This window comes from Parus major, chromosome 2 (assembly GCF_001522545.3).
Source record: "Parus major isolate Abel chromosome 2, Parus_major1.1, whole genome shotgun sequence".
Taxonomy (NCBI): Eukaryota; Metazoa; Chordata; class Aves; order Passeriformes; family Paridae; genus Parus; species Parus major.
Window position 1 is genome coordinate 96546481 of NC_031769.1, and position 14579 is coordinate 96561059.

Here is a 14579-nt window from a genome sequence, read left to right on the forward strand (position 1 = left end):
TCTTTGTTCATTATGCAAATTTCTTCTGATTGGGTGATCCAGGCAATAATCAGTATTTTTCCCTTTTAAGCCAAGTCTATAGGGCACATCTAAGAGATCAGGATGGTTCCAGGCACAGTTCATCACTAATGTAAATGTGCATAATTTAATAATTTAATCCTTCGAAGGTGCACTCTGTAGCACAAAGAAACAGAATCAGTATCCATAATGCATGGCTTTTATACATTCATATATTCATTTCAAGGTAGTTAAACATTAAGTAGCTTAAGCAATATTTAAATATGCAACTGCATTTTCTAGGTATGGGGGCAAATAAAAAAATAGAAGAATATAGACTATGCTTTGGAAAAAGTTACGCTTATTGGGATTATTAAAACCCACATCCTTTGAAGTACTGTAAACACTGTGAGTGCTAACACACCTAAAATCTCACACCCTTTTATTTCCTGCACTCTAGTACTGAAGGACGGCTTGTTCACAAACATCAGGTCACAAAATCAGGCTCTGAATGGCATCACTGCCAACCCAAACTGATTCAAACCCTGAGTGAATCAGGTTTAGAGAACCTCCTGGATTTTGTGGGCAGACCACAGCACCAGGGGGGCAGGCCAGTATTTGCTGCTGGCCCTTGAGTGCACCACTAACCGTGACCGAGATGAGCAGCAGAGGATTTTACTCCTCATGACGCCTTTGTATTTTACTTCACAAGCCTTCAGCTAAAGCTGAATGAGAACCATTTTAAAGCGTCGCATAAAACGAAGTGCCAGCGCAGGAACGCAGTTATAAAGAAGTGTGACAGCTACGAACAAAAGCGGATGCTGCGCATCCCCGTGGTCCCCGACACACGGGCACTGCTGGGTGGTTATTCCTCTCTCACAAAGTTGTCACCCACAGGAGCGGCGCCTCCTGACGCCCAGCCCAGCCCTGCCCTGCCGAGCCCGCCGGTCTCCGGGCCGCCACACCGTCCCTGACACTGCCCCGGCCGGGAGCTGCGGGGGCCGGTCCGGCGGCTCTCGCCCGGCCACGGGGGCGACCCACCGCGGCAGCTTTTCTTCCACGAGTCCCCTCGTACCTCCTGAGCTCCCCGCTGCCCGCGCCGGGACCCGCTGCACCGGGTGGCCGCGGTCTCTCGCCTCCCCCCGCCGCCCGCGCCGCCGCCAGGCGCGGCCCCCCCGCTCCGGCCCCGGCCCCGGCCCCGGCCCTGCCCCCGGGCGCTCCCGCCGAGCCCCGCTCCGCTCCGCCGGCAGCCCGGGCGCAGGGGCGGCGGTGGCATCCGCGGCCGGCAGCGGGGCTGGGCTGGGCGCCGGGAGCAGCCGCAGGGAAGAAGAGCAGCCGGGAGCAGCGGCGGGACCCGCAGCCCGCCCGCCGCCGAGCTCGGCGCGGACGATCGGCACATCCCCGTTCCGCCGGGGGCGGCTTTGCCAACCCCCCCACCGCCTCCCCGCCTCCCTCCGTCCCTCCTTCCCTCCCTCCTTCCTTTCCTCCCCGCCCCTCCGGAGCGACATCCCTGCGAGTTTGCCTGGCTGCCCGCGCCCGTCGCCGGGCGCTCGCCGCCGCATCTCTGTCTCCATCAACTCCTGGGAGCCGCCGGCGGAGGGCAGGATCCAGAAGTTGCGGCCAGCCCGGGTGGAAAAGTAGCGGCAGAGCGGAAGAGGCCGGAGCCCGGCGCAGCCCGGCCCAGCCGAGCGGGGCCGGCGCGGCTGCCGCCACCCGCAGCCCCCGGCCGGGGCTTGCCCCGCGCCCCGGGCCGCGCCGGCCGGGGCAGAGCGACGCATCCCCGCGGGAGCCGGCGCGGAGCCACCGCGGTAAGACGGGGCTGGGCTCGGGGGCGGTGGGCTCCGGGGGCGGCGGCCCCGAGTCCTCGCCGAAACTTGTCCAAGTTGTGCGGCCCCGTTGCGGGCAGGGGCGCGGCGGCGGCGGGCGCCCTCTGCCGGGCTCGGTGCGGGCGGCGCGGCCCGGGGCTCCGCGCCCGTCCCGGCTGCCGGCACTGCTGCTCCCCGCCGCCCTTTCGCCCGCGGTGTAAATACCTGTCTGCTTTCGTTTTAATTCGAGCCGAATTGAATTTCGGTGGCGTGTGTCAGGTTTATTTACGTGGGTAACTCCTGGAAGCGTAACTGGAAAATATTTCCTGAGCCCTCATGTTCACGCTGTAGTGGTGAAATACAGCGGGCTTGAGGAGCCAATCTGAATTGCTCTTCTGCCAAGGGTAAATTTTGTGGAACTTTAAAAATGCACCTTCTTTTAATTTTTGATTTCCTTTAAAGAAAACGTGAGTTAACTCATCTTTTCTATAAACTTAGTGTCACTTTGTTAACCGAAGTACTTTAACTATGTTCTGACATCTGCACAGCTTCAGAGAACTTTTGTTTCTATTTCCACAGGAAGAACCTACAGGCAAAGTGAAAGGAAATCTGAAACTGCTCTTCTTAGAAGAAAGTATTGGCTTTCTGCCTCTTCCACATGTTTTCCTTTTGCATCATAATGGAAGGAGCAGGATTTTTTGAATCATCAAGGCCAAATTTGGGCATCAGTAGCTGAAGAAAAGATTAAAAAAGACTTGAAAATATGTATGACTCTTAATTCAGATGCATCTTTCACAAACAGAGAGGAATAGGGGTTAAATGCACTGCAGAGTCGTCAAAAGGATCTAATGGAGGATCTATGTTGATTTTTTTAAATTATTGTTTTCCTTCCCGTCCCTCAATGAATCCCAAAAGAGAAAGATGGAAAGAGTATGTAAGGAAATTGAGAAGAGGTGAAGACTGAAGACAATAACTTCAATTTTGGAGTCTATTTTCCAAGTGTTGTGTATTCTTTATTTTATCAAATATAACATTGTTTTGAATAAATTATATAATTTTGTTACCAGTGGAGTTTTCGTCAGCTCTAAAAGTGGAATTTGGCCTGATTGAAAGTTTTTTAAAAAAGCAAACATATGACTGCAATTCCCTTTTCAGATCATGCTTTTCAAGTTACCAGGAGAGAGTGTATCAGTCTGTTACTGTGCAGTTAACCTGTGCTTTATATGCATATCTTAGAGATTTTACTTTTTCCCTGATTTTAGTATTTATGCTTGTAGTGTTGTATTTGAGAAAAGTGTGAACAGACAAGGCACCTGAGATTTAACTTTTCAAGAGCCTTGTCATTTCAATGTTGTATCTCAGATTACAAGCAGTCTGAGCCTTTGTTGTACTGCACAGTATACAATAAGTCTTTTCTCATAAAAATATGCCTTAAGATAATTATTTTTTTAACAAACTGGATGAAAGTTTGATATCTGAACATTGTTTTGTGAAGGAAATGTATGTCTGGGGAAGAGGAGCTGCCTAATGGATCATGGCTCTGATGTTCACGGGGCATACTCTATTTCTAGCATTGATGGTTTTTGATGTCTTCACTTTGGAAGAATCTGTAAGCAATTACTCTGATTGGGTGACTTTCATAGAAAATGTAGATCAATATGAAAAACAGCAACTTGAAGGTCTTAGTGCTGAGCAGAAGCTGAAAAGAACAGTTCTTCATCCAAGCTTGTATTTTGATGCTCAGGATGTTCAGGCACTGAGGCAGAAGGCTCGTACAAGCCATTTGCATCTCTTCAGAGCCATCAGAAGTGCAGTGATGGTTATGCTGTCCAACCCTTTGTACTACCTACCTCCACCCAAGCATATCGATTTTGCGGCCAAGTGGAACGAGATTTATGGAAACAACCTGCCACCTCTAGCGTTCTACTGTTTGCTGTGCCCTGAGGATAAAGCTGCATTTGATTTTGCCCTAGAATATATGGATAGAATGGCTGGTTACAAAAACTGGTTGGTTGAGAATGCACCTGGAGATGAAGTGCCACTTGGTCATTCCCTGACAGGATTTGCCACTGCTTTTGACTTCTTGTATAATTCACTGGAAGATGAGAGAAGGCAAAAATACCTGGAGAAGATATGGTCTGTAAGCGAGGAGATGTATGAGTACTCCAAGGTTCGTTCCTGGGGAAAGCAAATTCTCCATAATCACCAAGCAACCAATATGCTTGCTTTGCTTATTGGGGCTTTAGTTGCCGGAGTGGAAAAAGGATCTCAGGCGAATATTTGGAAGCACACCGTTGTTGATGTGATGGAGAAAACAATGTTTCTGCTCAATCATATTGTAGATGGGTCTCTGGATGAGGGAGTAGCTTACGGGAGTTACACAGCCAAGTCAGTAACCCAGTATGTTTTCCTGGCCCAGCGCCACTTCGGTATTAACAACTTGGAGAACAACTGGCTGAAAATGCACTTTTGGTTTTACTATGCCACCCTATTGCCAGGCTTCCAGAGGACTGTGGGTGTTGCAGATTCTAATTACAACTGGTTTTATGGTCCTGAGAGCCAACTGGTTTTCTTGGATAAGTTCATCATGAAGAATGGAGCTGGTAACTGGCTGGCACAGCAAATCAGAAAACACAGACCCAAGGATGGGCCAATGGTGCCATCCACTGCACAGAGGTGGAGCACATTACATACTGAATTTATATGGTATGCTGCTGAAATCACTTCTCAGCCACCTCCTGACTATGGTACTGCTAAAATGCATGTATTTCCTAACTGGGGAGTTGTTACTTATGGGGCTGGATTGCCAAACAGCCAGGCAAACACCTTTGTATCCTTCAAGTCTGGGAAACTCGGTGGACGTGCTGTCTATGATATCGTTCACTTTCAACCCTATAGATGGATTGATGGGTGGAGAAGTTTCAATCCAGGGCATGAACATCCCGATCAGAACTCCTTCACTTTTGCTCCCAATGGACAGGTGTTTGTATCTGAGGCTCTTTATGGACCTAAACTCAGCCATCTGAATAATGTCTTGGTGTTTGCTCCATCTCCTACAAGCCAGTGCAACCAGCCTTGGGAAGGACAGCTTGGTGAATGTGCGCAGTGGCTGAAGTGGATTGGTGATGAGGTTGGAGACTCAGCTGGAGAAATAATAACAGCCTCCCAGGCTGGTGACATGATGTTTGTGAGTGGTGAGGCAGTATCTGCTTACACATCAGCAATGAAACTGAAAAGTGTGTATCGCACTTTGCTGCTGTTAAATTCTCAGACATTGTTAGTAGTTGACCATATCGAGAAGGAGGAAGACTCCCCTGTTAATTCAGTCAGTGCCTTTTTTCATAATCTTGACATTGACTTTAAATACATACCCTATAAGTTTAAGAACAAGTACAATGGAGCTATGATGGATGTGTGGGATGCCCACTACAAGATGTTTTGGTTTGATCATCGTGGGAGTAGTCCTGTTGCTAGGATACAGGAGGCTGAACAAGCTGCTGAATTCAAAAAGCGGTGGACTCAGTTTGTAAATGTTACCTTTCCAATGAAAAACACGCTTACAAGGATTGTTTACCTTTTCTATGGGCCGTATGTCAATGTTTCTAACTGTAGACTCATGGATAATGCAAAATCTGGATTTCAGATTTCGCTCAGTGTCAACAACACTGAAAATACCATCTCTGTTGTGACTGAATATCAGAATTTAAAGGCAAGGTTTGATTACTTGGGATTTGGTGGTTTTGCTAAAGTAGTTCATGAAAATAAAGTGACCAAGTTTGGTCTTGGTACTGAATCTGTGAAAAAAGATGTGAAAAATATTAGGGTAGTTTTCCCATTTGGATTCAAAGTGAACATAATTGCAGGGTTAATTTTGGGTGTCAGTTTGGTCATACTGGCTTTTCAGTGGCGGTTTTACATATCCTTCGGTAAAATGTTGCGTTGGATCCTGATACTGGTTGTCACTCTGTGGCTTATTGAATTGGTGGATGTGTGGAGCATGTGTACTCAGCCCATCTGTGCAAAGTGGAGCAGTGACATGGCAAGGCTAGAACGTGATAAAGGCAATAAAGCCAAACAATTAGAAGGAAACCCTGTTGTTTTGCCAGATGTTATCATTACTTCACTTCCCTCTTCTGGTGCAGAAATTTTAAAACAGGTTTTTTTCAATACCAGTGACTTTTTATACATCAGGATACCTACACCCTATCTTGAAATTCCCGAGACTGAATTTGAAATTGATTCCTTTGTAGATCCATGTGAATGGAAGGTTTCTGATGTTAAGAGTGGTAATTTTCGTCTTATCCAAGGGTGGCTTCAGTCTCTAGTTCGAGACACAAAGTTGCATTTACAAAACATTCATTTATATGAAGCTAGCAGAAGTAAAATTGCTCAGCATTCTGCATTAAGTAAAGACAAAAAGAAAAGGTCCAAAAAGAGAGAATCCCTGTTAGAGCAAAGAATCAGGGCAAGAGGGAGTCAAGAAAAAGATGCTGAATATATTAGGGAACTGAGAAGACATCTTGTCTATTATCCTAATGCACGACCTGTTCTTAGTTTAAGCAGTGGGAGCTGGACATTAAAGCTTCCCTTCTTTCAGGAAATCTTAGGACCATCAATGAGAGCATTATATGTAGTGAGGGACCCACGGGCATGGGTCTATTCAATGTTGTACAAAAATAAGCCAAGCCTTTACTCCTTGAGAAATATTCCACAACGCTTGGCTGCAATGTTTAAAGGGGAGAATGGTAAAGAAAAATGTAGTTTAAATGAAGGCTATGCCTCTGAGTTTGAATCCTTAAGGAAAGAAATTTCAAATTCTAAGTCAAATGCTATTTCTGTGTTGTCTTATTTATGGCTAGCAAACACAGCAGCAGCAATGAGAATAAACAGGGACTTGCTGCCAACAAATTATCAGCTGGTCAAATTTGAAGATATTGTGAGCTTTCCTCAGAAGACGGCTGAAGCAATTTTTGCCTTTCTCGGTATTCCTCTTCCTCCTGCTAGCTTAAACCAAATATTATTTGCCACCTCCACCAGTCTTTTCTATCTTCCTTATGAAGGGGAAATTTCACCAAGTAGCATTCATGCCTGGAAACAAAACATGCCCCATGAAGAGATTAGACAGATTGAAGATATCTGTTGTTCACTGATGGACCACTTAGGATACCCAAAGTTTATAGAATAAATGCTGCCGGTCAGCAGAAATTTGCACTAATATTCTCTGACTCCCAATTTGTGGATAAATATTAGATAGGTTTGTTTATTCTTATAAAATGTGTACAGTCTGCTACTCTCAGAGAGATTATTTTAAGAAAAATGTAACTGTTCCTGAAACTGTGGGTGGGTTTTTTTGTTTGTTTTGATTTGTTTTTCTTTAAAAAGGTATTGTAACTACTTTTGCGGCCTTTTGGAAAAAAAACAAAAACACAAAACCTTTGCAGGAGTACCAGCTGGGGCCTCTATAGCTCAGGGGTTTAGTAGTAGAACAGAGAGCTTTTCACCTCCATCTCACCAGTTTGACTCCAGCCCAGATGGTTAGTTCCAGAAAGCATTTACCATCTGATGATTGTATGATGGTTTATATGAAATTATACTTGTCAAACTGGTCCTGTTCCCAATGGTGATTATTGGCCCCCTTGGACAAGTTTACTGATGCAGTCTGTCAGTGTCTCACTGGTCACTATAGTGGTGCAAAATAAACATAAGCTGAGATTTAAGGCTGTTCAGCATCCCCTTAGTGGGAGAAAACAGAACATTTGAGTAAATCTAGTTTCTTATTTACAATTTGAGCAGACAGGCCCAAGACTGGAATGGACTTGGATATTAAATCTCATTCTAGGATGTGGTTCCTGCATGTCAGAGATGTGGTACTTAAATTGGGGTTTGATGTTTGACAAAAGAGAAGTCTTAATTCTCCATTCCTGACCCTTTGTGGTACCCTTTGTGAGCCTGGAGTAAATTAGCTGGAGAAGAAGAAATGGGATGAAATCTAAGAAACTAGCAAGGTCCCTCAAATGAGCAGTTAAATTTGTGTAGTTTTGACCTGCCTCAACATAACCTAATTTTGAAGGTTGTTAACATATTGACTTCTTAAATGGTTTTAATCTATACCTCTTGTCTTAGAGGTTCTGGAAGGATTTTCTCCTTTTGAGTGAGACTCTTCCATCCTTCTTTGTTGTAACACATTTCTCTGCTGATTTTTGTGTTGGGACCAGTGCAACTATGTGATGCATTATTGTTGATGTCTGCATAAAATGCAATCTGAGATTTAGAAGACCTCAAATAAATCTCTAGCCCTGTGTTGCTGTGGGATGTTTTGCTTGTCTGTATAATGAATTTCTGATGGACAGCCATTGCTAACCTCAGGTCTTCTGTCAGAGAGGGGAGAGATCTGAAAATCACCTGACCCTCAGCCACTTCACATTTGAGTGATGTTTCCCTGCAACAAACATTTTACAAAGTTGTCTGATTTTTATCATGATTGGTGTTTCTTTAACATGATGCTGTGATATGATACTTGTTTCAAAACAGCTAGGCCTGATAGGATAGTTGCATCTTTGTCACAGCTTATTTTCTTCTTGAGTCACACTCGTTGTCTGCGCATGCCCATTAAGAAAAAAAATTCCCATTTCCTCTTTTAACTTGCTCAGCATTCTCTGGAAATGCATGCATATTGTAAATGGCTGCAGATGTGTATATCAGATCACAAAGAGACATCTATTTCCTTTGCCATCTGTTTTTTATTACAAGTGGAATTGTGTTGAAATATGCTTCAGTTGGTTTGTGGGAGCTGGAATCAGAGTTTATTATATTAAAATATGTGTGTAATTGTTATTTATTTGGGTGGTAAGCGTTGGGCAATGTCAAAAGTGCAGTGAGTTTCTTCATAGAGATTACAGATAACCTTGATGAATTGTAATATAAAGGACTTCTTTTTTCTTCCCATCTTACCATTATGTCTCTGTCTTACCCAGCTGTTTTGTCCCTCTCATATGTACATTTCATATCCTTGAGATACCTCATTACAACCTAGATAAAAGTACTTCTTTCTCAGACAGTCATAAGTATGACAAAACAGGCCTCTACCATGATAAAGATACTGATAATTTGTGGTCTCACTCGCAGTAAATTACCTGTCATTTACTAGCAGTAGCTGTATTTTCCCCTTCAAACTTGTATTTCACCCTTGGCTAGGTGGAGTGCCATGTTAAAGGAAATATTAAACAAGTTAATATACATTGACATTTTAGTGAAACTTTTGTTTCCAAGCATCATTCTCTCAAATTGATTCCTCTCTTGAGCCATTTTTGATTGTATGTTAAAAGAAAGTACAGTTTGTACTTGACAGAATAAATTTCAGCATTTGCTTTCTGTTTCCAGGATTTACAGTCTAGAATCAGAACAAATAAAAAAGGCTTTTCTCTGTCAGATGTTTTAGGGCAGCTGAAGGCAAGATTTTGTGGGTATACAGTTATTCTTAAAATTCTCTTCTGTTACTAGAATTCAGAAGAAGAATGGCCACTATATAGACACGAACATTAACTTCCCCTTTCACCATATAGTATTGTTTAATGTTTTGTCGGTGAACTTTGAGAATTGTTTGAAATTTTTGATAAGCATGTTTGTTTAGGTACACTTTATTGAAAAGTATTCTGACACTTTCATTGACGCTTTCAGAAACGCACTCATGAAAACTAGTCTCAGTACTTCATCTTGACTTTTCTTCCTTTTTCACCCTCTGTTACATGTTAATTATTTGCATTATATTGTAATTTGAACTGTCCACTTACGACACAGCTGAGATTCTGATGAATTTTTTAAAAAGGCAGGCTTTATTTAAATACTTACCTCTAAATCATATTTGGAAACATAAGAAAAATAAATACCAAGGAAAACATTTCAGTTATTTACTTTGTAAGTAAGTGACATTTGCCTTGGAGAGATGCACATAGGTCTTGGCATTCAGAGTTCTATCAAATAGGATAAATCTATAGTCTCTGATCACATCTAAATGCCTCTCTTGCTCCCAGTAGGCTTTTTCCAAGAGCAACATCTGCGGATATGATCCTCAGTATCGTGATCAGATTGGTTCCTTCAACCATTTTGCACACAGCTGGCATGCAGTCGTCATCAGATTTATGTTTGAACAGCTAATTTGCCAGATCCAGAGTTTAATTTCTGTACAAGATCCTCAAGTATGTAAAATTTATGGAAAAATTCATTTGACAGTGTAATACTACTCTGTTAATGCTAGAATGCAATTTAAACAAAAATTGCTTTTCAGATTTTTTGAAGTTATTGTTAACTGATTTGTAAAGCCTCAGTCATGGATCAGAATTTTTTTAAAACTGTAAAAGTGGTTTAATTTGCTGTTGAAACATAATGGTATAACTGGTAGCAAACTCCAGTCCATCCTACAGTCAATTACTGATATTAGACACTATTTATTTGATAAACATAAACATATATTAACTGGAATATAATACTGCATTTCCTGAAAACATTTGAAATGCACAGTTCAAGACAAAGGATGAAAACATGTTATCAATATTTCTGTAAGTTACAAAAATTATCCCTTTTGCAAGTGGTCCATATGTTGGGTTCCATATGTTAGAATATTTTGTAATTAGAAGTTGTGATACTTGTTTAGGTGACTTAGTAATTTATCAAAATTATTTCTTTTTATTTACATATAAATTTTCTTCAAGAGGATAAGTACTGGATCTTAACATTTCTGTGGGCAGGGCAACATAAGCTTTCATTCCTTCTTCTGTGCTCCTTTTTAGATTTGGTTCACACTAAAACCTGTTTTGCTTAAATCTCATGATTTAATCTAATGAATGGGCTGTTTTCCAAGTGAAGAGTCTGTCTGGAGACTTACAGTCTCAAATACCATATCTCAGTGTGAAATATGGACTATGAGTTATGGATCAAATCTGTAAAGTGTGAGCTGTTCAGAACTGGACCATAGGTGACATGATGTCTTGGTGACCTCAGTGAATGCTGTGCCACTAAATACTGTCATCAACTATCATAAAATTATCAACTAGTTAGCCTGAATATTCCAAAACAGAAAAAATGACAGGAAGCAGTTTACCTCGAATGATCATTAAGGATTTTTCTACCTGATATTTGATGACAAAAGGAAATGTATTTTAATAATTTAAAAAATGTAAATTTCTCTGTAATCAAAACTACCTGTTTTTTAATTTAATTTAATTTAAATTTATAAGCTCATAAAAGGAGGTGTAGAAACAAACATACTCAGAATAATCTACAAAGCACCACTTTGAAATGTCAGGACTTTTCTTTCGTGAGGAGACATTTGCTGGTATGTGATCAACACTATTCTCGTAAAGGATGTGAAGGGATAATCTCATGCTGTCTCAAAAAATACTTAATAATGGGAAAGTGCTGTTTCAAGATGCTGAAATGATGCTGTTTTAAATTAAACTATACATCTTTTGAGCAGGCAATGTGCTGAGAGTTATATGTGATGGAGGAGAACAAAGAGTCTGATCTCATTCACACAGAATAATTTCTGAAAGCGTCTTCGTTTATGGTGGTATAAATTCAATACTTTGTTTACTGCCGTTACTGAGAAAGGTATTGTGGAGTTTTAAGAACATGACCTGAATTAATTTATGTCACATTAAGTAATTTAACTTTCACACCTAAATAAAGGAGTCTTGTCACCCTAGAATCAATGGAAAATGAGTGTTGGCCTCAAAGGTAAATCAGACATTGCTGCTATCTTTTTAAATACTCAAAAGCCAGGAGTGGTGAAACCCTTAATTTAGATGCCCACTGACAGGCATCAGATGAAGTAGGATGAATTTGGATTTAAATGTGTATGGTCTTACATTTAAGTATGTATCTGTGTCTGAGCAATTTCAGTGTATACACTGTCCAAACAAAATTTTCTGAAACATCCTGCATAAAATAAAACTATTGTTAGTAAAATAATACGTTTCTGTTATCCTCTTTTTTCTTCTGTATTATTTCATCACTTCTGATATGACAAAACTTTGTAATGCAGTCAAGTGTATGTATTTAAAATTTTAAAATCCCACTGTTCTTGTTTGTTTTGAATATAAGAGCCATTGTTATCTTTCAGAAAGTATTGGTAGCAAGACCTGATTCTGTCTGCCTTCAAAAGCACAGTAAGTGTATTTGGTTTTGAGTGAAAGACCACAAAAAAAGCTATATTCCTAGAAAAGAAAAGATGACTTCTCACCCAGTTTTTTGGGAACTGGACAGCTGGTGCAATCCATAAATTTGAAGTCTCTTAGTCTATAAACACCATTTCAAAACTGTGTATTTAGAGTAGTCCTTTTCTAGTTCCTGAACTATACACAGGAGTTACTTGAGAGACAGATAGTTGGCATAGAAACCATTCTTAAATGTAAGTAGGTAAGCAAGTTGAAATAGCCATGAATGTTCCCATGTGTTTATTTTTCTTTTTAAAAACACAAAATCAAGACAAATAACTGAAACCCTCTGGATATCTTTTGCTGAATGTGGTCTGGCACAGGCAGCATCTATCAGATCCAGAGGCACAGGTAGCTCAGTCTCCTTACTGCTGTAAAGACCTGTAACCCACAGGAGGTGCAGCTGAGCTGCATCTTGTGTTCTGCAGCTGAGTTTTGCAGATTTAACTGGTTCTTTGTTCATTTAATTTTGCAGATTATGTTTGGCATATAACTTACAGGAGCAAGAATCTGATTCTATCTTTCCTGTGAAATCCAGCTTTCAGTTATAAAGAAAAGGTTGGCATGGTTTTTAATATTTTTCACTTGATATTTAACTCTGAAGCAGATAAATTATTTTTGTTTGTTTGTTTTTCTGGAGGATGTTAGCCCAGTGCCTTTTCTGAGTGATTTTGCAGTGGTCAGTGTGTGCTTATGCTTTATAGCTCATCCCAGGTCTACGTCACTACTTGTAATATTTTTCTTTAACCTTCTGAATCTTGAACCCAACTTCGGCTTTTGAGAAAGTTACATGGAAAATGCCTGTTATCATAGGAATAAAAATGTGTTTCCTAAAAAAAAGGTTGCTTTTTATTGCAAATTCTTTGACAATATTTGTGTCCAGCTATTTTCTGAAAGGTTGTTCTAAGTGAATGCATGCTACATACAAAGCTGATACCAGGAGCATGATAAAAGGCAGGCTGTCAGAGATAATTAATGCACACTTGTATCTGTGAAAGCCATTAATATTTTCACTCTTAATTGATTTTCTAAAAGGCTAGTTGCTTATATTTTCTTGGTTGTTTTTTTTTAACCTTTTTCTGTTTCCATCCTACAGCTTGCCTAGAAATAGACTTTTTTCCTATGTTTTCTGTATTTTAGTTTGAAATGTTGATTTTGTTACATTTTCTTGAACCTTTTGTTGTGTTTCAGGATCTTCAAGACTGTTCTCTTTATCAATTGCATCCTACAGCTGCCACTTAATTTCAAGAAACAATCTCAAAGGTAGTGGGGTATATAGGTACACATAAATGTACTGAGAAACTGGAAAAAAAAGACTAAAATGTATGTTGGAGTATTTACGTCTTAATGAGCTAACAAATCATGCCTGAATAATAGATTTCATTACTAACTTTAACTGATCAGCTGAATATTGTCTATTATATCTATATATAATATAGATATGCCTATATATATATCTATATGCCATATGAATACAGATGGAATGTGAAGTTAAAAGGAAGTTTTGTTTGTTTTCAACAAAATAGCTATTAACCAATCCAGCTCTATAACAAAACTGTTGATACCAAAAGAAGTTTTTCATTGACAGGAGGCAGCTTTACCTGCTGGGTATGGATTAGATATTGATGGTTTCTCAAGTGCCAGCATCCTTTCGTGACAAATTTGAAAACATCTGAAGAAAAATTTACTTCTGTAAAAATGGATTGTTTCATTTTAGAAAATAGACCACATTGGTGCTGATCAAAATGAGGTGACATGCGAAACTGCATATTACAGGCAGAATACTTTAAGTTAGTCATGATTAAACCAGTCACATAATAAGATCTTTAAAAATACGGATGTAGCTCTCATCTATTCCTCAGCCTAATTACTAACCTTCATTACCCTCTTATTTTCAGACCATGCTAAGATGAATTTCTTTCTATCTGCTGAAATAAAAGAGCAAGCCTACATGAAGATGCCCTGGCTTTGTTGATATGCGAGGGTTTTTTTAAAGTTGCTGTCACTTAAATGTTTGTCTGTATCTCTCAATCACTCTAGGATACATTTGCAAATCCTATGTAATGAATGATCCTGTTGATTTCAGCATGCAGGAATTTACTTATTTGTATTCTATCCTTTTCTGACAGTAGCCATGTCTAACTACCCTTAACACATGAAGTGAATAGAATGATTAGTAAAGAGCCTAGCTAGACAATAAACAAAGATTTCAGGGTTTCATGGTTCACATCTTGTTGGGAGCGTTTGCCAGCAATCTGCTTCATCTGCATTTAGCTCAGCTGGCTCTGCATAGCAACAGAATCATTGCACCCTTTGAAGAATTTCTCTTGAGAAATTTGCAAGTTAAAGATATAGTTTTAAACAGCTAAATGTGTTTATCATTCCTTTAGGGCCTCTTAAGTTAATGTAGGTGAAGGACCTTATTTAAAGGTGCAAAGAAAATTAAAGGGAGAAAATATTTCCTTGACAGATTAATAAAGATATAATTAAAAAAAAAATCAGATGTTATTAAAGTTTAGAAAAAAAAAATCTGTAGGGTCAGTTTGGCAAAACTGCTATTAATTGT

General features: G+C 40.4%; 1 protein-coding gene across 1 annotated transcript; it reads left to right on the top strand.

Annotated features, from left to right (window-relative positions):
* Positions 1–1361: 1361 nt before the first annotated feature.
* DSEL (dermatan sulfate epimerase like) lies at positions 1362–11769 on the top strand. The gene is made up of 2 exons (XM_015619874.2): positions 1362–1805; positions 2382–11769. The coding sequence occupies exon 2, from the start codon at positions 3337–3339 to the stop codon at positions 6985–6987; it is 3651 nt and encodes a 1216-aa protein (XP_015475360.1). The 5' UTR covers positions 1362–1805; positions 2382–3336; the 3' UTR covers positions 6988–11769.
* Positions 11770–14579: the final 2810 nt, after the last annotated feature.

Excerpts from the sequence above, each read along its gene's own strand:
- DSEL (XM_015619874.2), top strand. The coding sequence starts at position 3,337 with ATGGCTCTGATGTTCACGGGGCATACTCTATTTCTAGCATTGATGGTT.